This window comes from Giraffa tippelskirchi, chromosome 7 (assembly GCF_054371585.1).
Source record: "Giraffa tippelskirchi isolate mGirTip1 chromosome 7, T2T-mGirTip1v1.2.pri, whole genome shotgun sequence".
Lineage (NCBI taxonomy): Eukaryota > Metazoa > Chordata > Mammalia > Artiodactyla > Giraffidae > Giraffa > Giraffa tippelskirchi.
The window spans coordinates 65015511-65041493 of record NC_137281.1 but is presented as its reverse complement, the minus strand read 5'-3'; the positions used below and the strand labels follow the sequence as shown (position 1 = coordinate 65041493).

The 25983-nt window shown below is 55.0% G+C and overlaps 1 protein-coding gene across 3 annotated transcripts; it reads left to right on the top strand.

Moving 5' to 3' along the window:
* The first annotated feature begins 10048 nt into the window (after positions 1–10048).
* Positions 10049–21007, top strand: LOC145514063 (uncharacterized). Of its 3 annotated transcripts, none has more exons than XM_081511141.1 (3): positions 10055–10224; positions 10624–10936; positions 18826–21007. In XM_081511141.1, the coding sequence occupies exons 1-3, from the start codon at positions 10090–10092 to the stop codon at positions 19452–19454; spliced, it is 1077 nt and encodes a 358-aa protein (XP_081367267.1). In that variant the 5' UTR covers positions 10055–10089; the 3' UTR covers positions 19455–21007. The 3 variants fall into 3 exon arrangements, 1 of the variants encoding a protein (XP_081367267.1); XR_014059830.1 differs by lacking the exons at positions 10055–10224; positions 10624–10936 and adding exons at positions 17680–17863; positions 18263–18575 and having other exon boundaries at positions 18826–19484; XR_014059829.1 differs by lacking the exon at positions 18826–21007 and adding an exon at positions 11244–11847 and having other exon boundaries at positions 10049–10936.
* The last annotated feature ends 4976 nt before the right edge of the window (positions 21008–25983 follow it).

Here is a 25983-nt window from a genome sequence, read left to right as displayed (position 1 = left end):
ACGTGTCTCCAAACAGACAAAGAACACCAACACAACAAGCCTGTGAAAACTAGGGAAAGGTCTGAAGGGACGCCAGACTGAGGAAGACACACACAGAGTATCCCGGATGATGTCCAGCACTGAGGGCCTGAAGAAACAACAGTCTAGTTGCACTCCCTCAGGCCTGTGTGACCCTGGATGAGGCCTCTGTTTCCCGGTGGCTCTGAGAGATGGACAGGGAGGAAGGGGAAGAGAAATCACTTGCACTTCTAATACTCACAGCAAAGTCTTCCAATGAGAAGGGAATTATCACCCCCACTGACAATGCCATTCACTGAAGTGATACCCACGAGTCCATCTAACCCAGAAGGGAAGGAAGGACCTGTTCTCACAAAACGGCGAGAGATGGAAGAAAGAAGATCAAGCCCACACCAATCACTGGAAAGAGAAGCTGTGCTCAGGGCTTGAAAGAATTCCTATTGGGGAAATGATGTCACAGCCCCACAAGGCAATCCACAGCTTCGATGCTATTCCTCCCAAAATGCCAATGCATGTTCGCACCGAACAAAGAATTGCAAAAGGGGTTACGGAAACAGAAAAGAGCCTAAATTGTCAATACAATCCGACGAAAAAGCCCCGATACGGACGTCCAAGGTTGTGTGAAAGGAAATTAGACGACCAAACTAGGATCCTCAGGAGAGTATCGGAGAAGGCGATGGCGACCCACTCCAGTACTCTTGCCTGGAAAATGCCATGGACGGAGCAGCCTGGTAGACTGCAGGCCATGGGGTCGCGCAGAGTCAGACACGACTGAAGTGACTTAGCCGCAGCGGCAGCAGCAGGACAGTATGCTATTGGGAATACAACAACACACACAGATCCAGATCGATGGAATAAAGTTGAGGGTCCAGAAACAAACCCCGGCATCCAAGGTCAACTCATCTCTGACACAGAAGGGGAGAATATCCAAATGGGAACAAGAAAGCCTCTTCAATCAATGTCCATGGGAAAACCAGACAGCTACATCTGAAGAACGCTATTGGTTTTGATCTCACACCACCTCAATATCGGGGAAAAACCTCACCCTAAAGACTGATGTCATGAGATAGCTAGAAAGAAGCGTAGGTCAAAGGCTCCTTAACATCAGAGTCTCCTTGCCATTTGCTGGGCGGAGGTAGAAATGGGTCTCTTCAAGTAAGGGAAAGAGGGAAACCAAGTACACCAATGGGTTTCCATCCAATGGAACCTCTTCACAACAGAGAAGCTAAGCATTCACAAATGCAAAAGATAGGAAACGGAACATGAGAGACTCCTTGCAAGTGGTGTATCTGAGAAGGGGTTCATATGGAAAGAGACGAAGAATGCACAGCACTCAGATTCCAAGAAACACCACCACCACCCTTGACCCTTCCCCCATGACCAACTCCGACCTAAAGCCTTTCTCTCCCTCTAACCTATCCCTAAAACATAACCCTCATCTAATCATATACATGTGCATTCCTAGCATCCATCCATCCACACACGAGAGAGAAAGAGGAAGACACAGACTGAATCGAGAAAGGAAAAGAGAGGGACACAGCCAGAGAGAGACACGGAACCAAAGAGAGGAAAGGAGTCGATGGTCCAGACTTTTCATCAATCTGTCTCGAAGGTAGAAGCAATGACAGCGCCCATCCACCCCAGAAGGGGGAAACGGACGGAAGGTTTGGAGAGGAAAAGACAAGAACGCAGGGAGCCATTAGAAGCTCAGCCACCCGCAGAAGCCGAGCTGGGACACTTGAACAGAATCTCAATGGAAACAGAGGACCAGAAAGTTGGCTACTCTTTTCTATCAGAGAGGGAGACCTTCGAGTCTTCCTTTCGGTCCTCCAACTTGCATGCGGGGTCTCCAAACAGTCAGGAGGGGGAGTGCCTTTTCCTGGGTACCACGGCGCATCCAGGCCTCGTTCTGCCCCATTCTGTGCTGTGTCAGCCCTGGATGGAGTCTTTCTTTCTGAAGTCTCAGCGCACAAGCTCCACGTGATATCAGCCCCAGGTGGAAAGGCATGGAGCTGCTCGTAGGCCGACAGACCTAGGAAACAGATGGGAGAATGACCCCCACTCTGCAGATGGAGAGACCGGGGAAACCCTGAGGGGCATATGCTTGTCCAGGGCCACACCACTTATGAGAAGAAGGAGCCTGGTCTGAGAGCAGCGGGGTCCTCGGAGCTCAGGCCCTGGCTGCACCCAGGCCTCCCCAGGGCTGTGGGCTGGGCTGTGTGGCTGTCACTGTGCCTGCACATGGCCTAAGGGGGGTGGTCGAGCAGTCAGAAACCCAGAGATTCCCTTGCGAAGTTTTGGGGAAGGGACCTCAGCACGAACCCCAGGAAATGATGTCACCTGCCGGCAACAGAACCCAACAGAACCCGCAACCCGGGTATCCAGGCCTCCAGAGCGGAGAGGAGCCCCCAGCCAGATCACTTGCTACCAGGATGTTCTGCTGCTTGCCCCTGCCCAGAGGCCGGGGCCTCAGGAGAGCTCACAGGCAGTGTGCGTGGGCACCCTGTTGACGTTGGCTCAGGGCACCCCCGAGAGGCCTCTGGCCCTTTGCCCGGAGAAACAGAAAGGTAACACGGGGAGCCCCAGGCGGGGCCAGGCCACCTCTCCCATGCCACCCGGAAACAGCGGGTCCTTTGCCTGTGTGTGTGGATGCGGGTTTCTCGGGGTGTGTCTCCCTCAAGGAAGCCCAGGCGGATATGGGGTCAGAAGCCTGCGGACAAGTTGTGTCCACACCCCAGGGGAGAGCAGGCTGGGTGGGATGGGGAGAGTGCGGGCAGCGCCGGCCGCCCAGGCTGACCTCACACCCTCAGGTGGGTCTCTTTCCTCCCGGGTGGGGATCTGAGCAGACACACGTCTCTGACCCTTCTGGGAAGAGAAGTTCGAGCAGGCAGAAGCAGCGGCTCCACTGGCCAGGCCCAGCTCGGAAAACTCCCAGCACGGCTGGCTGACGGTCACTGTCGTTGCAGAGCTTCCCACGTGATGAGGCCGAGGACGGGGACACCCCGTCCACCTCCCGGAGGGAGGGGTCGGAGCACCACCCCCCCGCCCGTGAGGCCCAGTGCAGGCTCCAGGTGAGCGTGCCCACGGAGGCATCAGCCCCACCGGGGGCGAAGCGGAGGCGGGGAAGGCCTGCTGCCGAGACACCGCCCAGGATACACCCGGCGGCCCAGTCTGAGGCTGCCACGGAGCTCAGCACACCCGGCTCCGACCCAGAGTCCCGAGAACCCCGGCCTCTGAGGCAGCAGGAGGACCTGGAGCCCAGCACGCCAGAGCACAGAGGTGAGGACGCTGGGGCTGGTGCACGGGAGTGTGTGGGGAGGGGGTGCTGAGCTACACACGGACGAGTCCCCGAAAGATGCTGCTGGGCCTGCAGCAAGCGCTGGCCTCACACCCCCACCCCCATCTTGCACACTTCAGTCCCAAAAGACATCCGACCCTGGGTATTCTTTGGGAATCTCTTGGAAGCTTTCTGTCCTGGGATACGCACATGCCAAGGCTGGCCTGTGGGCAAACTTTGCTTCTCCCCCAGCTCTAGCACTGGCCTCCAACTGGAACCAGGCTCTACTTCCCAGACCTGTCCCTACAGAGGTGGTGGCTCCAGGTGCAGGACCCAGGGATCCACCGAGGCCAGATGGAGAACCGAGACTTGCCCTCGCAGAGACACCAGGCCAGCTGGGTACTGGCCAGCACACCGGGCAGATCGGATCTCCGTGCCTGCAGGGCCCCCAGCCCCAGGCACTGATGTCCCACCCCCTCAGCCAGAACCTCCACCTCCACGTGCACCTGTACCTGCTCGGGCTTTGGCAGGAGAACCCGAGGCAGAGGAGGAGTCACCGCCTCGGCAGGGAGAGCCTGCCCTGGCTCCCGCGCAACACCCAGACGCCGACGATGACTCACTCGCCCCTGCAGGAAGAACGAGCCCCCGCTCTGGGCAGAGACCCAGAGCCCTTGCCGGAAACACCACGTCCAGGGGAGCGGTCGGCTCTGCAGCCTCCATCCCTGTCTGCTCACCGTGGACGCCGGCAACTCGGTCTGCCCCCAGGGGACATGGAGTTCCTTTCCCCTGAACTGCTTTGCATTTGGTTTGTTTCCACCTTTCTGGTGATGTTTTATTTTGTGTATGGTTTCCTGTATTTCTCTTGGTTAAGTTGGGATTAGTAAACTTTTTCATCATTGTTGCAATTTGGGAACACTGTTGTGTAACTCTGGTGATACTGTGTTACCATCCCACTTTGTAGTTTCAGACCCGTTCGATCTTTATGCCCCACCCCCCAACAAAGCCTGGATTCAAGGCAAGCACGCCCTGTTCATCCCTCCCCCCGATCCTGAACACAATTTCATCTTTTCTTTCTGCATTCCTTCCTATATTCTTGGTGTCCCCAATCAATGACTCTCAGTGAAATGACTGAAGGAGTTTTTTTCGGACTCTCCACCTACTGTAAGACTCCATTGGAGAGTTCTCATTTGTATGTCATTTGAACTAGCCTTTGATAGCTGAAAGGACGGTGTACGTCCTTTCAAGATATCATGTGCCAAACGAAGCCCTTTTGGCAAATGCCATCATTATCTCCAGGCAGGCATTGCTGTTTGAAGGGTGACATCTCAGCCAGAAGGCAGAGGCTGAGCTCCTCTTGTTGCACCAGCTCCCAAAAGAAGCCAAGAAAGGGAGCTGGAACAACAAACCACCCCAACGCCCAGGAAAGCGTTCTTCACGACAGAAGGCTAGAAAATGACCCAACAACCTTGTGGCCCAGAACCCCTCTAAAAAATCACTGTTCCATAAAAAAGAGAAACACATGGGAAGTTCCAAGGAGAGGCAATGCCCATGGCCAGTGTACTTTAGAGACGGCCTGACCGCTCCGGGGAAGACACGCACCGACGGAACCCCTTGGGAAACAGCAGTGATAGTCCTCACCGTCGTAAGGGTTTCCTCTGGGGACAACCTGCCCTGGGCACCACATGAGGGAGCAGACCGGCTTCTCTTCCTCTGCCCCCACACCATTCACTCATGAAGGCAGCTCAGGTGTTCTCATGCCCTGCCTGCCTGCCTGCCTGCCTGGCTCATCCGTGAGCTGTGCCCACCTCCAGGGCAGGACTCCACCTTCTCCTCTCTGTGTACCGTGAATCTGCACACAGTGGGCTTTCAGAACCTTAGGAGACTTGAGCCATTCCCACTGGAGCCAGAACCCTCCCCAGGAAGGAAAACAGCTGTGGAGTCATTTTGGCCCCAGCACTGGTTCCCAAACCCTGGCGGCTCCTACAGCCTCTACGGTGTGAAGAGGGAGGTCCCTTTTGACAGAGCTTTCCGGCTGTCAGATCTAAGCTGTTGTTTCCCTGTCAGCTGTGTCTCTTCCGTTGCAGCCAGGTGGGCCACGCTGCTCCAAAGGAGCTCACAAGCTGAGTTGCAAGGGAGGTATTGAGAGGACAGGGATGGCTACAACGTGCTGCAAACTGAGTGAGGGTCCCCACAATCCTCAGCAAAGGTCTGTGGTGTGCAAGTGGGGAGTAGAGGGCCCCCAAGTTCCAAAGGAAGGGAGGTACTCGGGAGCTAAAGCCCTTGGCTGCTGTGGTAGCAGCTGCACATGGCAGCTCGTCCACAGTGCACTTCGAATGAGGTCATATGAGCGGGACTCTGGAAATGGCTCCGAAATCCAGAGAAAGGGGTCAGGGTATGTGGGAATCCGGCGGGGGTGGGGGGTGGATGAAGGAAGGTGTCCTTCCTCTCTCCAGTGCAATTTGGTTTGGTGAGTCTCAAAGCTACCAGATGGCACTTCCCAAGTCAGGCCCCCGCAGGAATCAGGGTGGGCTGTGTGCCTCGGCCCCTGCCACAGGGACAAGCCACACCACTGGCCTCCCTGAGCTCAAATGGCCGGACCTGGGGGTTCTGTCTGGGTGCACACCTCCTTGCTGTGGCCAAGTTCCCCCCTTCTCTGAGCACCAGCTTCATCCTCTCGAAGGAGGACATCGATTGCTACCTTGGCACGTTACTCTCTTCATCCTGTGAAGACTCATTAGGCTTATCCTACAATTACTAGCTGGCCCGAAGAGATATCTCCTGAATCCAGATTAAGCTGGAGTCTCCCAGGCTCATCTGGCATGTCTTCCCTGAAGTCTGCCAAAACCCACACCCTTGCATTTCCAGGGACTCCCCTTAGCCAGCTGGGCAGAAAACCCAGCATGCTTCAAACAAGCTGACAGACAAGCGGGAGAGGACTCACGGGCAGACGGCCTCCCTCAGGGCTCGGGTGGAGCTCTGGGACCACAGCAGCAACGGGCCATCCCAGCCCCTGGGCTCAGCAGCGCCCTCATTCTCAGGCCGGCGGCTCTGCCCTGAGGGGAGCAGGAAGGTCACCAACTGCCGCAGGCGGACCTCAAGCCCCTCCCACTGCTGGAGCCTGACCTCCCCCGGCCCCACCCCTTCCCCTACCCCAGCAGGACGAGAGCTCGTCTTCCCCTGGCTTCCAACGTGAGGCCCGGCCCTGGGCCCCGATTGGGCACTGCCCCAGTCCGGAGCCAATCACAGTGGCCAGGGAGGTGGAACGCACCGATTGGCCAGGGCCAGGTCATGTGACCATGCTCCCCAGGAAACTCAAATATTACCAAGATTCCCTAACAAACCAATGAACAAAATTATCCAGTAAACGCAAACCGTACTTTTTAATGAGGCCAATGTCACAGAAAAAAAAAAAAAAGCTTCACAATGAACTGCTCAAGGAAGCTACTAAATAAACTTTCAGAAAAGTTAAGTCGTTTTTTTTTTTTTTTTTTAATAGGGTGACGGAGAGCTATACCTTTCCCATCTATGTGAACTTAGGTTTAAACTAGATTTCCCTTGGCTATTATATAAGACAAAAAACCCCACATCACCCCCTTTCACTCCCCCAACCCCCAAAAAGTGTTTTAGTCTATTGAGTTTTTGTGTCCTCAGTTGTGTCTGATTCACGGCAACTCACGAACTCTACACAGCCAGGCTCTTCCGTCCATGGAATTCAGGGCAATTTTTTTCTGTCACAGTAAATGCCCACCCTGGGTGATCCAAAGGCAAGGGCTCAGAGGCTCCTGAGAGAATAACTCCTTTCAGCTGAGCACAGAGCTGGCTCCTCACTGGGATGCCTGTGGCCTGGGGCTCCCAGAGGGGACAGCAGCACTCGCCCCACCGTGTGGTCACTGCTGCAAGTGCAGGCTGCTCCTCACTCCCCCTTGACAGTGTCCCTGAGGGCAGAACAGTGTGAATCTACTCAAGGTGGAAATGCAAACTCCGATGCAACCAAACTTCCCACAAGGTCTCCAAAACCACTCAGGAACAGGGAATTGGAAACTGCAGGGCATGACATGAATGGAGATGGAGACTTGACACCTTACACCGAGTTCACTTCCAGTTATCCCTAGACAAAGTTTCCATGAAAACTTGTCACAAATCTAGAAGAACAATGAGCAGAAACCGGACACGTGCTTTGAGTCTTCACACACAAAACTAAAAGGCAGTCCACAAAACAACCCAGAGAATACAGTGGACTTTGCAAAATCAAAGACATCTACCGTGGGAAAGACCTCATTACAAAAGCAAAAGACAGGTCATACATCGCGAGACGAATGAGTGGAAACACAAAGCTTCTCAAGGACGTGTCTCCAAACAGACAAAGAACACCAACACAACAAGCCTGTGAAAACTAGGGAAAGGTCTGAAGGGACGCCAGACTGAGGAAGACACACACAGAGTATCCCGGATGATGTCCAGCACTGAGGGCCTGAAGAAACAACAGTCTAGTTGCACTCCCTCAGGCCTGTGTGACCCTGGATGAGGCCTCTGTTTCCCGGTGGCTCTGAGAGATGGACAGGGAGGAAGGGGAAGAGAAATCACTTGCACTTCTAATACTCACAGCAAAGTCTTCCAATGAGAAGGGAATTATCACCCCCACTGACAATGCCATTCACTGAAGTGATACCCACGAGTCCATCTAACCCAGAAGGGAAGGAAGGACCTGTTCTCACAAAACGGCGAGAGATGGAAGAAAGAAGATCAAGCCCACACCAATCACTGGAAAGAGAAGCTGTGCTCAGGGCTTGAAAGAATTCCTATTGGGGAAATGATGTCACAGCCCCACAAGGCAATCCACAGCTTCGATGCTATTCCTCCCAAAATGCCAATGCATGTTCGCACCGAACAAAGAATTGCAAAAGGGGTTACGGAAACAGAAAAGAGCCTAAATTGTCAATACAATCCGACGAAAAAGCCCCGATACGGACGTCCAAGGTTGTGTGAAAGGAAATTAGACGACCAAACTAGGATCCTCAGGAGAGTATCGGAGAAGGCGATGGCGACCCACTCCAGTACTCTTGCCTGGAAAATGCCCTGGACGGAGGAGCCTGGTAGGCTGCAGGCCATGGGGTCGCGCAGAGTCAGACACGACTGAAGTGACTTAGCCGCAGCGGCAGCAGCAGGACAGTATGCTATTGGGAATACAACAACACACACAGATCCAGATCGATGGAATAAAGTTGAGGGTCCAGAAACAAACCCCGGCATCCAAGGTCAACTCATCTCTGACACAGAAGGGGAGAATATCCAAATGGGAACAAGAAAGCCTCTTCAATCAATGTCCATGGGAAAACCAGACAGCTACATCTGAAGAACGCTATTGGTTTTGATCTCACACCACCTCAATATCGGGGAAAAACCTCACCCTAAAGACTGATGTCATGAGATAGCTAGAAAGAAGCGTAGGTCAAAGGCTCCTTAACATCAGAGTCTCCTTGCCATTTGCTGGGCGGAGGTAGAAATGGGTCTCTTCAAGTAAGGGAAAGAGGGAAACCAAGTACACCAATGGGTATCCATCCAATGGAACCTCTTCACAACAGAGAAGCTAAGCATTCACAAATGCAAAAGATAGGAAACGGAACATGAGAGACTCCTTGCAAGTGGTGTATCTGAGAAGGGGTTCATATGGAAAGAGACGAAGAATGCACAGCACTCAGATTCCAAGAAACACCACCACCACCCTTGACCCTTCCCCCATGACCAACTCCGACCTAAAGCCTTTCTCTCCCTCTAACCTATCCCTAAAACATAACCCTCATCTAATCATATACATGTGCATTCCTAGCATCCATCCATCCACACACGAGAGAGAAAGAGGAAGACACAGACTGAATCGAGAAAGGAAAAGAGAGGGACACAGCCAGAGAGAGACACGGAACCAAAGAGAGGAAAGGAGTCGATGGTCCAGACTTTTCATCAATCTGTCTCGAAGGTAGAAGCAATGACAGCGCCCATCCACCCCAGAAGGGGGAAACGGACGGAAGGTTTGGAGAGGAAAAGACAAGAACGCAGGGAGCCATTAGAAGCTCAGCCACCCGCAGAAGCCGAGCTGGGACACTTGAACAGAATCTCAATGGAAACAGAGGACCAGAAAGTTGGCTACTCTTTTCTATCAGAGAGGGAGACCTTCGAGTCTTCCTTTCGGTCCTCCAACTTGCATGCGGGGTCTCCAAACAGTCAGGAGGGGGAGTGCCTTTTCCTGGGTACCACGGCGCATCCAGGCCTCGTTCTGCCCCATTCTGTGCTGTGTCAGCCCTGGATGGAGTCTTTCTTTCTGAAGTCTCGGCGCACAAGCTCCACGTGATATCAGCCCCAGGTGGAAAGGCATGGAGCTTCTCGTAGGCCGAAAGACCTAGGAAACAGACGGGAGAATGACCCCCACTCTGCAGATGGAGAGACCGGGGAAACCCTGAGGGGCATATGCTTGTCCAGGGCCACACCACTTATGAGAAGAAGGAGCCTGGTCTGAGAGCAGCGGGGTCCTCGGAGCTCAGGCCCTGGCTGCACCCAGGCCTCCCCAGGGCTGTGGGCTGGGCTGTGTGGCTGTCACTGTGCCTGCACATGGCCTAAGGGGGGTGGTCGAGCAGTCAGAAACCCAGAGATTCCCTTGCGAAGTTTTGGGGAAGGGACCTCAGCACGAACCCCAGGAAATGATGTCACCTGCCGGCAACAGAACCCAACAGAACCCGCAACCCGGGTATCCAGGCCTCCAGAGCGGAGAGGAGCCCCCAGCCAGATCACTTGCTGCCAGGATGTTCTGCTGCTTGCCCCTGCCCAGAGGCCGGGGCCTCAGGAGAGCTCACAGGCAGTGTGCGTGGGCACCCTGTCGACGTTGGCTCAGGGCACCCCCGAGAGGCCTCTGGCCCTTTGCCCGGAGAAACAGAAAGGTAACACGGGGAGCCCCAGGCGGGGCCAGGCCACCTCTCCCATGCCACCCGGAAACACCGGGTCCTTTGCCTGTGTGTGTGGATGCGGGTTTCTCGGGGTGTGTCTCCCTCAAGGAAGCCCAGGCGGATGTGGGGTCAGAAGCCTGCAGACAAGTTGTGTCCACACCCCAGGGGAGAGCAGGCTGGGTGGGATGGGGAGAGTGCGGGCAGCGCCGGCCGCCCAGGCTGACCTCACACCCTCAGGTGGGTCTCTTTCCTCCCGGGTGGGGATCTGAGCAGACACACGTCTCTGACCCTTCTGGGAAGAGAAGTTCGAGCAGGCAGAAGCAGCGGCTCCACTGGCCAGGCCCAGCTCGGAAAACTCCCAGCACGGCTGGCTGACGGTCACTGTCGTTGCAGAGCTTCCCACGTGATGAGGCCGAGGACAGGGACACCCCGTCCACCTCCCGGAGGGAGGGGTCGGAGCACCACCCCCCCGCCCGTGAGGCCCAGTGCAGGCTCCAGGTGAGCGTGCCCACGGAGGCATCAGCCCCACCGGGGGCGAAGCGGAGGCGGGGAAGGCCTGCTGCCGAGACACCGCCCAGGATACACCCGGCGGCCCAGTCTGAGGCTGCCACGGAGCTCAGCACACCCGGCTCCGACCCAGAGTCCCGAGAACCCCGGCCTCTGAGGCAGCAGGAGGACCTGGAGCCCAGCACGCCAGAGCACAGAGGTGAGGACGCTGGGGCTGGTGCACGGGAGTGTGTGGGGAGGGGGTGCTGAGCTACACACGGACGAGTCCCCGAAAGATGCTGCTGGGCCTGCAGCAAGCGCTGGCCTCACACCCCCACCCCCATCTTGCACACTTCAGTCCCAAAAGACATCCGACCCTGGGTATTCTTTGGGAATCTCTTGGAAGCTTTCTGTCCCGGGATACGCACATGCCAAGGCTGGCCTGTGGGCAAACTTTGCTTCTCCCCCAGCTCTAGCACTGGCCTCCAACTGGAACCAGGCTCTACTTCCCAGACCTGTCCCTACAGAGGTGGTGGCTCCAGGTGCAGGACCCAGGGATCCACCGAGGCCAGATGGAGAACCGAGACTTGCCCTCGCAGAGACACCAGGCCAGCTGGGTACTGGCCAGCACACCGGGCAGATCGGATCTCCGTGCCTGCAGGGCCCCCAGCCCCAGGCACTGACGTCCCACCCCCTCAGCCAGAACCTCCACCTCCACGTGCACCTGTACCTGCTCGGGCTTTGGCAGGAGAACCCGAGGCAGAGGAGGAGTCACCGCCTCGGCAGGGAGAGCCTGCCCTGGCTCCCGCGCAACACCCAGACGCCGACGATGACTCACTCGCCCCTGCAGGAAGAACGAGGCCCCGCTCTGGGCAGAGACCCAGAGCCCTTGCCGGAAACACCACGTCCAGGGGAGCGGTCGGCTCTGCAGCCTCCATCCCTGTCTGCTCACCGTGGACGCCGGCAACTCGGTCTGCCCCCAGGGGACATGGAGTTCCTTTCCCCTGAACTGCTTTGCATTTGGTTTGTTTCCACCTTTCTGGTGATGTTTTATTTTGTGTATGGTTTCCTGTATTTCTCTTGGTTAAGTTGGGATTAGTAAACTTTTTCATCATTGTTGCAATTTGGGAACACTGTTGTGTAACTCTGGTGATACTGTGTTACCATCCCACTTTGTAGTTTCAGACCCGTTCGATCTTTATGCCCCACCCCCCAACAAAGCCTGGATTCAAGGCAAGCACGCCCTGTTCATCCCTCCCCCCGATCCTGAACACAATTTCATCTTTTCTTTCTGCATTCCTTCCTATATTCTTGGTGTCCCCAATCAATGACTCTCAGTGAAATGACTGAAGGAGTTTTTTTCGGACTCTCCACCTACTGTAAGACTCCATTGGAGAGTTCTCATTTGTATGTCATTTGAACTAGCCTTTGATAGCTGAAAGGACGGTGTACGTCCTTTCAAGATATCATGTGCCAAACGAAGCCCTTTTGGCAAATGCCATCATTATCTCCAGGCAGGCATTGCTGTTTGAAGGGTGTCATCTCAGCCAGAAGGCAGAGGCTGAGCTCCTCTTGTTGCACCAGCTCCCAAAAGAAGCCAAGAAAGGGAGCTGGAACAACAAACCACCCCAACGCCCAGGAAAGCGTTCTTCACGACAGAAGGCTAGAAAATGACCCAACAACCTTGTGGCCCAGAACCCCTCTAAAAAATCACTGTTCCATAAAAAAGAGAAACACATGGGAAGTTCCAAGGAGAGGCAATGCCCATGGCCAGTGTACTTTAGAGACGGCCTGACCGCTCCGGGGAAGACACGCACCGACGGAACCCCTTGGGAAACAGCAGTGATAGTCCTCACCGTCGTAAGGGTTTCCTCTGGGGACAACCTGCCCTGGGCACCATATGAGGGAGCAGACCGGCTTCTCTTCCTCTGCCCCCACACCATTCACTCATGAAGGCAGCTCAGGTGTTCTCATGCCCTGCCTGCCTGCCTGCCTGCCTGGCTCATCCGTGAGCTGTGCCCACCTCCAGGGCAGGACTCCACCTTCTCCTCTCTGTGTACCGTGAATCTGCACACAGTGGGCTTTCAGAACCTTAGGAGACTTGAGCCATTCCCACTGGAGCCAGAACCCTCCCCAGGAAGGAAAACAGCTGTGGAGTCATTTTGGCCCCAGCACTGGTTCCCAAACCCTGGCGGCTCCTACAGCCTCTACGGTGTGAAGAGGGAGGTCCCTTTTGACAGAGCTTTCCGGCTGTCAGATCTAAGCTGTTGTTTCCCTGTCAGCTGTGTCTCTTCCGTTGCAGCCAGGTGGGCCACGCTGCTCCAAAGGAGCTCACAAGCTGAGTTGCAAGGGAGGTATTGAGAGGACAGGGATGGCTACAACGTGCTGCAAACTGAGTGAGGGTCCCCACAATCCTCAGCAAAGGTCTGTGGTGTGCAAGTGGGGAGTAGAGGGCCCCCAAGTTCCAAAGGAAGGGAGGTACTCGGGAGCTAAAGCCCTTGGCTGCTGTGGTAGCAGCTGCACATGGCAGCTCGTCCACAGTGCACTTCGAATGAGGTCATATGAGCGGGACTCTGGAAATGGCTCCGAAATCCAGAGAAAGGGGTCAGGGTATGTGGGAATCCGGCGGGGGTGGGGGGTGGATGAAGGAAGGTGTCCTTCCTCTCTCCAGTGCAATTTGGTTTGGTGAGTCTCAAAGCTACCAGATGGCACTTCCCAAGTCAGGCCCCCGCAGGAATCAGGGTGGGCTGCGTGCCTCGGCCCCTGCCACAGGGACAAGCCACACCACTGGCCTCCCTGAGCTCAAATGGCCGGACCTGGGGGTTCTGTCTGGGTGCACACCTCCTTGCTGTGGCCAAGTTCCCCCCTTCTCTGAGCACCAGCTTCATCCTCTCGAAGGAGGACATCGATTGCTACCTTGGCACGTTACTCTCTTCATCCTGTGAAGACTCATTAGGCTTATCCTACAATTACTAGCTGGCCCGAAGAGATATCTCCTGAATCCAGATTAAGCTGGAGTCTCCCAGGCTCATCTGGCATGTCTTCCCTGAAGTCTGCCAAAACCCACACCCTTGCATTTCCAGGGACTCCCCTTAGCCAGCTGGGCAGAAAACCCAGCATGCTTCAAACAAGCTGACAGACAAGCGGGAGAGGACTCACGGGCAGACGGCCTCCCTCAGGTCTCGGGTGGAGCTCTGGGACCACAGCAGCAACGGGCCATCCCAGCCCCTGGGCTCAGCAGCGCCCTCATTCTCAGGCCGGCGGCTCTGCCCTGAGGGGAGCAGGAAGGTCACCAACTGCCGCAGGCGGACCTCAAGCCCCTCCCACTGCTGGAGCCTGACCTCCCCCGGCCCCACCCCTTCCCCTACCCCAGCAGGACGAGAGCTCGTCTTCCCCTGGCTTCCAACGTGAGGCCCGGCCCTGGGCCCCGATTGGGCACTGCCCCAGTCCGGAGCCAATCACAGTGGCCAGGGAGGTGGAACGCACCGATTGGCCAGGGCCAGGTCATGTGACCATGCTCCCCAGGAAACTCAAATATTACCAAGATTCCCTAACAAACCAATGAACAAAATTATCCAGTAAAGGCAAACCGTACTTTTTAATGAGGCCAATGGCACAGAAAAAAAAAAAAATGCTTCACAATGAACTGCTCAAGGAAGCTACTAAATAAACTTTCAGAAAAGTTAAGTCGTTTTTTTTTTTTTTTTTTAATAGGGTGACGGAGAGCTATACCTTTCCCATCTATGTGAACTTAGGTTTAAACTAGATTTCCCTTGGCTATTATATAAGACAAAAAACCCCACATCACCCCCTTTCACTCCCCCAACCCCCAAAAAGTGTTTTAGTCTATTGAGTTTTTGTGTCCTCAGTTGTGTCTGATTCACGGCAACTCACGAACTCTACACAGCCAGGCTCTTCCGTCCATGGAATTCAGGGCAATTTTTTTCTGTCACAGTAAATGCCCACCCTGGGTGATCCAAAGGCAAGGGCTCAGAGGCTCCTGAGAGAATAACTCCTTTCAGCTGAGCACAGAGCTGGCTCCTCACTGGGATGCCTGTGGCCTGGGGCTCCCAGAGGGGACAGCAGCACTCGCCCCACCGTGTGGTCACTGCTGCAAGTGCAGGCTGCTCCTCACTCCCCCTTGACAGTGTCCCTGAGGGCAGAACAGTGTGAATCTACTCAAGGTGGAAATGCAAACTCCGATGCAACCAAACTTCCCACAAGGTCTCCAAAACCACTCAGGAACAGGGAATTGGAAACTGCAGGGCATGACATGAATGGAGATGGAGACTTGACACCTTACACCGAGTTCACTTCCAGTTATCCCTAGACAAAGTTTCCATGAAAACTTGTCACAAATCTAGAAGAACAATGAGCAGAAACCGGACACGTGCTTTGAGTCTTCACACACAAAACTAAAAGGCAGTCCACAAAACAACCCAGAGAATACAGTGGACTTTGCAAAATCAAAGATATCTACCGTGGGAAAGACCTCATTACAAAAGCAAAAGACAGGTCATACATCGCGAGACGAATGAGTGGAAACACAAAGCTTCTCAAGGACGTGTCTCCAAACAGACAAAGAACACCAACACAACAAGCCTGTGAAAACTAGGGAAAGGTCTGAAGGGACGCCAGACTGAGGAAGACACACACAGAGTATCCCGGATGATGTCCAGCACTGAGGGCCTGAAGAAACAACAGTCTAGTTGCACTCCCTCAGGCCTGTGTGACCCTGGATGAGGCCTCTGTTTCCCGGTGGCTCTGAGAGATGGACAGGGAGGAAGGGGAAGAGAAATCACTTGCACTTCTAATACTCACAGCAAAGTCTTCCAATGAGAAGGGAATTATCACCCCCACTGACAATGCCATTCACTGAAGTGATACCCACGAGTCCATCTAACCCAGAAGGGAAGGAAGGACCTGTTCTCACAAAACGGCGAGAGATGGAAGAAAGAAGATCAAGCCCACACCAATCACTGGAAAGAGAAGCTGTGCTCAGGGCTTGAAAGAATTCCTATTGGGAAAATGATGTCACAGCCCCACAAGGCAATCCACAGCTTCGATGCTATTCCTCCCAAAATGCCAATGCATGTTCGCACCGAACAAAGAATTGCAAAAGGGGTTACGGAAACAGAAAAGAGCCTAAATTGTCAATACAATCCGACGAAAAAGCCCCGATACGGACGTCCAAGGTTGTGTGAAAGGAAATTAGACGACCAAACTAGGATCCTCAGGAGAGTATCGGAGAAGGCGATGGCGACCCACTCCAGTACTCTTGCCTGGAAAATGCCATGGACGGAGCAGCCTGGTAGGCTGCAGGCCATGGGGTCGCGCAGAGTCAGACACGACTGAAGTGACTTAGCCGCAGCGGCAGCAGCAGGACAGTATGCTATTGGGAATACAACAACACACACAGATCCAGATCGATGGAATAAAGTTGAGGGTCCAGAAACAAACCCCGGCATCCAAGGTCAACTCATCTCTGACACAGAAGGGGAGAATATCCAAATGGGAACAAGAAAGCCTCTTCAATCAATGTCCATGGGAAAACCAGACAGCTACATCTGAAGAACGCTATTGGTTTTGATCTCACACCACCTCAATATCGGGGAAAAACCTCACCCTAAAGACTGATGTCATGAGATAGCTAGAAAGAAGCGTAGGTCAAAGGCTCCTTAACATCAGAGTCTCCTTGCCATTTGCTGGGCGGAGGTAGAAATGGGTCTCTTCAAGTAAGGGAAAGAGGGAAACCAAGTACACCAATGGGTTTCCATCCAATGGAACCTCTTCACAACAGAGAAGCTAAGCATTCACAAATGCAAAAGATAGGAAACGGAACATGAGAGACTCCTTGCAAGTGGTGTATCTGAGAAGGGGTTCATATGGAAAGAGACGAAGAATGCACAGCACTCAGATTCCAAGAAACACCACCACCACCCTTGACCCTTCCCCCATGACCAACTCCGACCTAAAGCCTTTCTCTCCCTCTAACCTATCCCTAAAACATAACCCTCATCTAATCATATACATGTGCATTCCTAGCATCCATCCATCCACACACGAGAGAGAAAGAGGAAGACACAGACTGAATCGAGAAAGGAAAAGAGAGGGACACAGCCAGAGAGAGACACGGAACCAAAGAGAGGAAAGGAGTCGATGGTCCAGACTTTTCATCAATCTGTCTCGAAGGTAGAAGCAATGACAGCGCCCATCCACCCCAGAAGGGGGAAACGGACGGAAGGTTTGGAGAGGAAAAGACAAGAACGCAGGGAGCCATTAGAAGCTCAGCCACCCGCAGAAGCCGAGCTGGGACACTTGAACAGAATCTCAATGGAAACAGAGGACCAGAAAGTTGGCTACTCTTTTCTATCAGAGAGGGAGACCTTCGAGTCTTCCTTTCGGTCCTCCAACTTGCATGCGGGGTCTCCAAACAGTCAGGAGGGGGAGTGCCTTTTCCTGGGTACCACGGCGCATCCAGGCCTCGTTCTGCCCCATTCTGTGCTGTGTCAGCCCTGGATGGAGTCTTTCTTTCTGAAGTCTCAGCGCACAAGCTCCACGTGATATCAGCCCCAGGTGGAAAGGCATGGAGCTGCTCGTAGGCCGACAGACCTAGGAAACAGATGGGAGAATGACCCCCACTCTGCAGATGGAGAGACCGGGGAAACCCTGAGGGGCATATGCTTGTCCAGGGCCACACCACTTATGAGAAGAAGGAGCCTGGTCTGAGAGCAGCGGGGTCCTCGGAGCTCAGGCCCTGGCTGCACCCAGGCCTCCCCAGGGCTGTGGGCTGGGCTGTGTGGCTGTCACTGTGCCTGCACATGGCCTAAGGGGGGTGGTCGAGCAGTCAGAAACCCAGAGATTCCCTTGCGAAGTTTTGGGGAAGGGACCTCAGCACGAACCCCAGGAAATGATGTCACCTGCCGGCAACAGAACCCAACAGAACCCGCAACCCGGGTATCCAGGCCTCCAGAGCGGAGAGGAGCCCCCAGCCAGATCACTTGCTACCAGGATGTTCTGCTGCTTGCCCCTGCCCAGAGGCCGGGGCCTCAGGAGAGCTCACAGGCAGTGTGCGTGGGCACCCTGTTGACGTTGGCTCAGGGCACCCCCGAGAGGCCTCTGGCCCTTTGCCCGGAGAAACAGAAAGGTAACACGGGGAGCCCCAGGCGGGGCCAGGCCACCTCTCCCATGCCACCCGGAAACAGCGGGTCCTTTGCCTGTGTGTGTGGATGCGGGTTTCTCGGGGTGTGTCTCCCTCAAGGAAGCCCAGGCGGATATGGGGTCAGAAGCCTGCGGACAAGTTGTGTCCACACCCCAGGGGAGAGCAGGCTGGGTGGGATGGGGAGAGTGCGGGCAGCGCCGGCCGCCCAGGCTGACCTCACACCCTCAGGTGGGTCTCTTTCCTCCCGGGTGGGGATCTGAGCAGACACACGTCTCTGACCCTTCTGGGAAGAGAAGTTCGAGCAGGCAGAAGCAGCGGCTCCACTGGCCAGGCCCAGCTCGGAAAACTCCCAGCACGGCTGGCTGACGGTCACTGTCGTTGCAGAGCTTCCCACGTGATGAGGCCGAGGACGGGGACACCCCGTCCACCTCCCGGAGGGAGGGGTCGGAGCACCACCCCCCCGCCCGTGAGGCCCAGTGCAGGCTCCAGGTGAGCGTGCCCACGGAGGCATCAGCCCCACCGGGGGCGAAGCGGAGGCGGGGAAGGCCTGCTGCCGAGACACCGCCCAGGATACACCCGGCGGCCCAGTCTGAGGCTGCCACGGAGCTCAGCACACCCGGCTCCGACCCAGAGTCCCGAGAACCCCGGCCTCTGAGGCAGCAGGAGGACCTGGAGCCCAGCACGCCAGAGCACAGAGGTGAGGACGCTGGGGCTGGTGCACGGGAGTGTGTGGGGAGGGGGTGCTGAGCTACACACGGACGAGTCCCCGAAAGATGCTGCTGGGCCTGCAGCAAGCGCTGGCCTCACACCCCCACCCCCATCTTGCACACTTCAGTCCCAAAAGACATCCGACCCTGGGTATTCTTTGGGAATCTCTTGGAAGCTTTCTGTCCTGGGATACGCACATGCCAAGGCTGGCCTGTGGGCAAACTTTGCTTCTCCCCCAGCTCTAGCACTGGCCTCCAACTGGAACCAGGCTCTACTTCCCAGACCTGTCCCTACAGAGGTGGTGGCTCCAGGTGCAGGACCCAGGGATCCACCGAGGCCAGATGGAGAACCGAGACTTGCCCTCGCAGAGACACCAGGCCAGCTGGGTACTGGCCAGCACACCGGGCAGATCGGATCTCCGTGCCTGCAGGGCCCCCAGCCCCAGGCACTGATGTCCCACCCCCTCAGCCAGAACCTCCACCTCCACGTGCACCTGTACCTGCTCGGGCTTTGGCAGGAGAACCCGAGGCAGAGGAGGAGTCACCGCCTCGGCAGGGAGAGCCTGCCCTGGCTCCCGCGCAACACCCAGACGCCGACGATGACTCACTCGCCCCTGCAGGAAGAACGAGCCCCCGCTCTGCGCAGAGACCCAGAGCCCTTGCCGGAAACACCACGTCCAGGGGAGCGGTCGGCTCTGCAGCCTCCATCCCTGTCTGCTCACCGTGGACGCCGGCAACTCGGTCTGCCCCCAGGGGACATGGAGTTCCTTTCCCCTGAACTGCTTTGCATTTGGTTTGTTTCCACCTTTCTGGTGATGTTTTATTTTGTGTATGGTTTCCTGTATTTCTCTTGGTTAAGTTGGGATTAGTAAACTTTTTCATCATTGTTGCAATTTGGGAACACTGTTGTGTAACTCTGGTGATACTGTGTTACCATCCCACTTTGTAGTTTCAGACCCGTTCGATCTTTATGCCCCACCCCCCAACAAAGCCTGGATTCAAGGCAAGCACGCCCTGTTCATCCCTCCCCCCGATCCTGAACACAATTTCATCTTTTCTTTCTGCATTCCTTCCTATATTCTTGGTGTCCCCAATCAATGACTCTCAGTGAAATGACTGAAGGAGTTTTTTTCGGACTCTCCACCTACTGTAAGACTCCATTGGAGAGTTCTCATTTGTATGTCATTTGAACTAGCCTTTGATAGCTGAAAGGACGGTGTACGTCCTTTCAAGATATCATGTGCCAAACGAAGCCCTTTTGGCAAATGCCATCATTATCTCCAGGCAGGCATTGCTGTTTGAAGGGTGACATCTCAGCCAGAAGGCAGAGGCTGAGCTCCTCTTGTTGCACCAGCTCCCAAAAGAAGCCAAGAAAGGGAGCTGGAACAACAAACCACCCCAACGCCCAGGAAAGCGTTCTTCACGACAGAAGGCTAGAAAATGACCCAACAACCTTGTGGCCCAGAACCCCTCTAAAAAATCACTGTTCCATAAAAAAGAGAAACACATGGGAAGTTCCAAGGAGAGGCAATGCCCATGGCCAGTGTACTTTAGAGACGGCCTGACCGCTCCGGGGAAGACACGCACCGACGGAACCCCTTGGGAAACAGCAGTGATAGTCCTCACCGTCGTAAGGGTTTCCTCTGGGGACAACCTGCCCTGGGCACCACATGAGGGAGCAGACCGGCTTCTCTTCCTCTGCCCCCACACCATTCACTCATGAAGGCAGCTCAGGTGTTCTCATGCCCTGCCTGCCTGCCTGCCTGCCTGGCTCATCCGTGAGCTGTGCCCACCTCCAGGGCAGGACTCCACCTTCTCCTCTCTGTGTACCGTGAATCTGCACACAGTGGGCTTTCAGAACCTTAGGAGACTTGAGCCATTCCCACTGGAGCCAGAACCCTCCCCAGGAAGGAAAACAGCTGTGGAGTCATTTTGGCCCCAGCACTGGTTCCCAAACCCTGGCGGCTCCTACAGCCTCTACGGTGTGAAGAGGGAGGTCCCTTTTGACAGAGCTTTCCGGCTGTCAGATCTAAGCTGTTGTTTCCCTGTCAGCTGTGTCTCTTCCGTTGCAGCCAGGTGGGCCACGCTGCTCCAAAGGAGCTCACAAGCTGAGTTGCAAGGGAGGTATTGAGAGGACAGGGATGGCTACAACGTGCTGCAAACTGAGTGAGGGTCCCCACAATCCTCAGCAAAGGTCTGTGGTGTGCAAGTGGGGAGTAGAGGGCCCCCAAGTTCCAAAGGAAGGGAGGTACTCGGGAGCTAAAGCCCTTGGCTGCTGTGGTAGCAGCTGCACATGGCAGCTCGTCCACAGTGCACTTCGAATGAGGTCATATGAGCGGGACTCTGGAAATGGCTCCGAAATCCAGAGAAAGGGGTCAGGGTATGTGGGAATCCGGCGGGGGTGGGGGGTGGATGAAGGAAGGTGTCCTTCCTCTCTCCAGTGCAATTTGCTTTGGTGAGTCTCAAAGCTACCAGATGGCACTTCCCAAGTCAGGCCCCCGCAGGAATCAGGGTGGGCTGCGTGCCTCGGCCCCTGCCACAGGGACAAGCCACACCACTGGCCTCCCTGAGCTCAAATGGCCGGACCTGGGGGTTCTGTCTGGGTGCACACCTCCTTGCTGTGGCCAAGTTCCCCCCTTCTCTGAGCACCAGCTTCATCCTCTCGAAGGAGGACATCGATTGCTACCTTGGCACGTTACTCTCTTCATCCTGTGAAGACTCATTAGGCTTATCCTACAATTACTAGCTGGCCCGAAGAGATATCTCCTGAATCCAGATTAAGCTGGAGTCTCCCAGGCTCATCTGGCATGTCTTCCCTGAAGTCTGCCAAAACCCACACCCTTGCATTTCCAGGGACTCCCCTTAGCCAGCTGGGCAGAAAACCCAGCATGCTTCAAACAAGCTGACAGACAAGCGGGAGAGGACTCACGGGCAGACGGCCTCCCTCAGGTCTCGGGTGGAGCTCTGGGACCACAGCAGCAACGGGCCATCCCAGCCCCTGGGCTCAGCAGCGCCCTCATTCTCAGGCCGGCGGCTCTGCCCTGAGGGGAGCAGGAAGGTCACCAACTGCCGCAGGCGGACCTCAAGCCCCTCCCACTGCTGGAGCCTGACCTCCCCCGGCCCCACCCCTTCCCCTACCCCAGCAGGACGAGAGCTCGTCTTCCCCTGGCTTCCAACGTGAGGCCCGGCCCTGGGCCCCGATTGGGCACTGCCCCAGTCCGGAGCCAATCACAGTGGCCAGGGAGGTGGAACGCACCGATTGGCCAGGGCCAGGTCATGTGACCATGCTCCCCAGGAAACTCAAATATTACCAAGATTCCCTAACAAACCAATGAACAAAATTATCCAGTAAACGCAAACCGTACTTTTTAATGAGGCCAATGTCACAGAAAAAAAAAAAAAATGCTTCACAATGAACTGCTCAAGGAAGCTACTAAATAAACTTTCAGAAAAGTTAAGTCGTTTTTTTTTTTTTTTTTTTAATAGGGTGACGGAGAGCTATACCTTTCCCATCTATGTGAACTTAGGTTTAAACTAGATTTCCCTTGGCTATTATATAAGACAAAAAACCCCACATCACCCCCTTTCACTCCCCCAACCCCCAAAAAGTGTTTTAGTCTATTGAGTTTTTGTGTCCTCAGTTGTGTCTGATTCACGGCAACTCACGAACTCTACACAGCCAGGCTCTTCCGTCCATGGAATTCAGGGCAATTTTTTTCTGTCACAGTAAATGCCCACCCTGGGTGATCCAAAGGCAAGGGCTCAGAGGCTCCTGAGAGAATAACTCCTTTCAGCTGAGCACAGAGCTGGCTCCTCACTGGGATGCCTGTGGCCTGGGGCTCCCAGAGGGGACAGCAGCACTCGCCCCACCGTGTGGTCACTGCTGCAAGTGCAGGCTGCTCCTCACTCCCCCTTGACAGTGTCCCTGAGGGCAGAACAGTGTGAATCTACTCAAGGTGGAAATGCAAACTCCGATGCAACCAAACTTCCCACAAGGTCTCCAAAACCACTCAGGAACAGGGAATTGGAAACTGCAGGGCATGACATGAATGGAGATGGAGACTTGACACCTTACACCGAGTTCACTTCCAGTTATCCCTAGACAAAGTTTCCATGAAAACTTGTCACAAATCTAGAAGAACAATGAGCAGAAACCGGACACGTGCTTTGAGTCTTCACACACAAAACTAAAAGGCAGTCCACAAAACAACCCAGAGAATACAGTGGACTTTGCAAAATCAAAGATATCTACCGTGGGAAAGACCTCATTACAAAAGCAAAAGACAGGTCATACATCGCGAGACGAATGAGTGGAAACACAAAGCTTCTCAAGGACGTGTCTCCAAACAGACAAAGAACACCAACACAACAAGCCTGTGAAAACTAGGGAAAGGTCTGAAGGGACGCCAGACTGAGGAAGACACACACAGAGTATCCCGGATGATGTCCAGCACTGAGGGCCTGAAGAAACAACAGTCTAGTTGCACTCCCTCAGGCCTGTGTGACCCTGGATGAGGCCTCTGTTTCCCGGTGGCTCTGAGAGATGGACAGGGAGGAAGGGGAAGAGAAATCACTTGCACTTCTAATACTCACAGCAAAGTCTTCCAATGAGAAGGGAATTATCACCCCCACTGACAATGCCATTCACTGAAGTGATACCCACGAGTCCATCTAACCCAGAAGGGAAGGAAGGACCTGTTCTCACAAAACGGCGAGAGATGGAAGAAAGAAGATCAAGCCCACACCAATCACTGGAAAGAGAAGCTGTGCTCAGGGCTTGAAAGAATTCCTATTGGGAAAATGATGTCACAGCCCCACAAGGCAATCCACAGCTTCGATGCTATTCCTCCCAAAATGCCAATGCATGTTCGCACCGAACAAAGAATTGCAAAAGGGGTTACGGAAACAGAAAAGAGCCTAAATTGTCAATACAATCCGACGAAAAAGCCCCGATACGGACGTCCAAGGTTGTGTGAAAGGAAATTAGACGACCAAACTAGGATCCTCAGGAGAGTATCGGAGAAGGCGATGGCGACCCACTCCAGTACTCTTGCCTGGAAAATGCCATGGACGGAGGAGCCTGGTAGGCTGCAGGCCATGGGGTCGCGCAGAGTCAGACACGACTGAAGTGACTTAGCCGCAGCGGCAGCAGCAGGACAGTATGCTATTGGGAATACAACAACACACACAGATCCAGATCGATGGAATAAAGTTGAGGGTCCAGAAACAAACCCCGGCATCCAAGGTCAACTCATCTCTGACACAGAAGGGGAGAATATCCAAATGGGAACAAGAAAGCCTCTTCAATCAATGTCCATGGGAAAACCAGACAGCTACATCTGAAGAACGCTATTGGTTTTGATCCCACACCACCTCAATATCGGGGAAAAACCTCACCCTAAAGACTGATGTCATGAGATAGCTAGAAAGAAGCGTAGGTCAAAGGCTCCTTAACATCAGAGTCTCCTTGCCATTTGCTGGGCGGAGGTAGAAATGGGTCTCTTCAAGTAAGGGAAAGAGGGAAACCAAGTACACCAATGGGTTTCCATCCAATGGAACCTCTTCACAACAGAGAAGCTAAGCATTCACAAATGCAAAAGATAGGAAACGGAACATGAGAGACTCCTTGCAAGTGGTGTATCTGAGAAGGGGTTCATATGGAAAGAGACGAAGAATGCACAGCACTCAGATTCCAAGAAACACCACCACCACCCTTGACCCTTCCCCCATGACCAACTCCGACCTAAAGCCTTTCTCTCCCTCTAACCTATCCCTAAAACATAACCCTCATCTAATCATATACATGTGCATTCCTAGCATCCATCCATCCACACACGAGAGAGAAAGAGGAAGACACAGACTGAATCGAGAAAGGAAAAGAGAGGGACACAGCCAGAGAGAGACACGGAACCAAAGAGAGGAAAGGAGTCGATGGTCCAGACTTTTCATCAATCTGTCTCGAAGGTAGAAGCAATGACAGCGCCCATCCACCCCAGAAGGGGGAAACGGACGGAAGGTTTGGAGAGGAAAAGACAAGAACGCAGGGAGCCATTAGAAGCTCAGCCACCCGCAGAAGCCGAGCTGGGACACTTGAACAGAATCTCAATGGAAACAGAGGACCAGAAAGTTGGCTACTCTTTTCTATCAGAGAGGGAGACCTTCGAGTCTTCCTTTCGGTCCTCCAACTTGCATGCGGGGTCTCCAAACAGTCAGGAGGGGGAGTGCCTTTTCCTGGGTACCACGGCGCATCCAGGCCTCGTTCTGCCCCATTCTGTGCTGTGTCAGCCCTGGATGGAGTCTTTCTTTCTGAAGTCTCAGCGCACAAGCTCCACGTGATATCAGCCCCAGGTGGAAAGGCATGGAGCTGCTCGTAGGCCGACAGACCTAGGAAACAGATGGGAGAATGACCCCCACTCTGCAGATGGAGAGACCGGGGAAACCCTGAGGGGCATATGCTTGTCCAGGGCCACACCACTTACGAGAAGAAGGAGCCTGGTCTGAGAGCAGCGGGGTCCTCGGAGCTCAGGCCCTGGCTGCACCCAGGCCTCCCCAGCGCTGTGGGCTGGGCTGTGTGGCTGTCACTGTGCCTGCACATGGCCTAAGGGGGGTGGTCGAGCAGTCAGAAACCCAGAGATTCCCTTGCGAAGTTTTGGGGAAGGGACCTCAGCACGAACCCCAGGAAATGATGTCACCTGCCGGCAACAGAACCCAACAGAACCCGCAACCCGGGTATCCAGGCCTCCAGAGCGGAGAGGAGCCCCCAGCCAGATCACTTGCTACCAGGATGTTCTGCTGCTTGCCCCTGCCCAGAGGCCGGGGCCTCAGGAGAGCTCACAGGCAGTGAGCGTGGGCACCCTGTCGACGTTGGCTCAGGGCACCCCCGAGAGGCCTCTGGCCCTTTGCCCGGAGAAACAGAAAGGTAACACGGGGAGCCCCAGGCGGGGCCAGGCCACCTCTCCCATGCCACCCGGAAACACCGGGTCCTTTGCCTGTGTGTGTGGATGCGGGTTTCTCGGGGTGTGTCTCCCTCAAGGAAGCCCAGGCGGATGTGGGGTCAGAAGCCTGCGGAGAAGTTGTGTCCACACCCCAGGGGAGAGCAGGCTGGGTGGGATGGGGAGAGTGCGGGCAGCGCCGGCCGCCCAGGCTGACCTCACACCCTCAGGTGGGTCTCTTTCCTCCCGGGTGGGGATCTGAGCAGACACACGTCTCTGACCCTTCTGGGAAGAGAAGTTCGAGCAGGCAGAAGCAGCGGCTCCACTGGCCAGGCCCAGCTCGGAAAACTCCCAGCACGGCTGGCTGACGGTCACTGTCGTTGCAGAGCTTCCCACGTGATGAGGCCGAGGACGGGGACACCCCGTCCACCTCCCGGAGGGAGGGGTCGGAGCACCACCCCCCCGC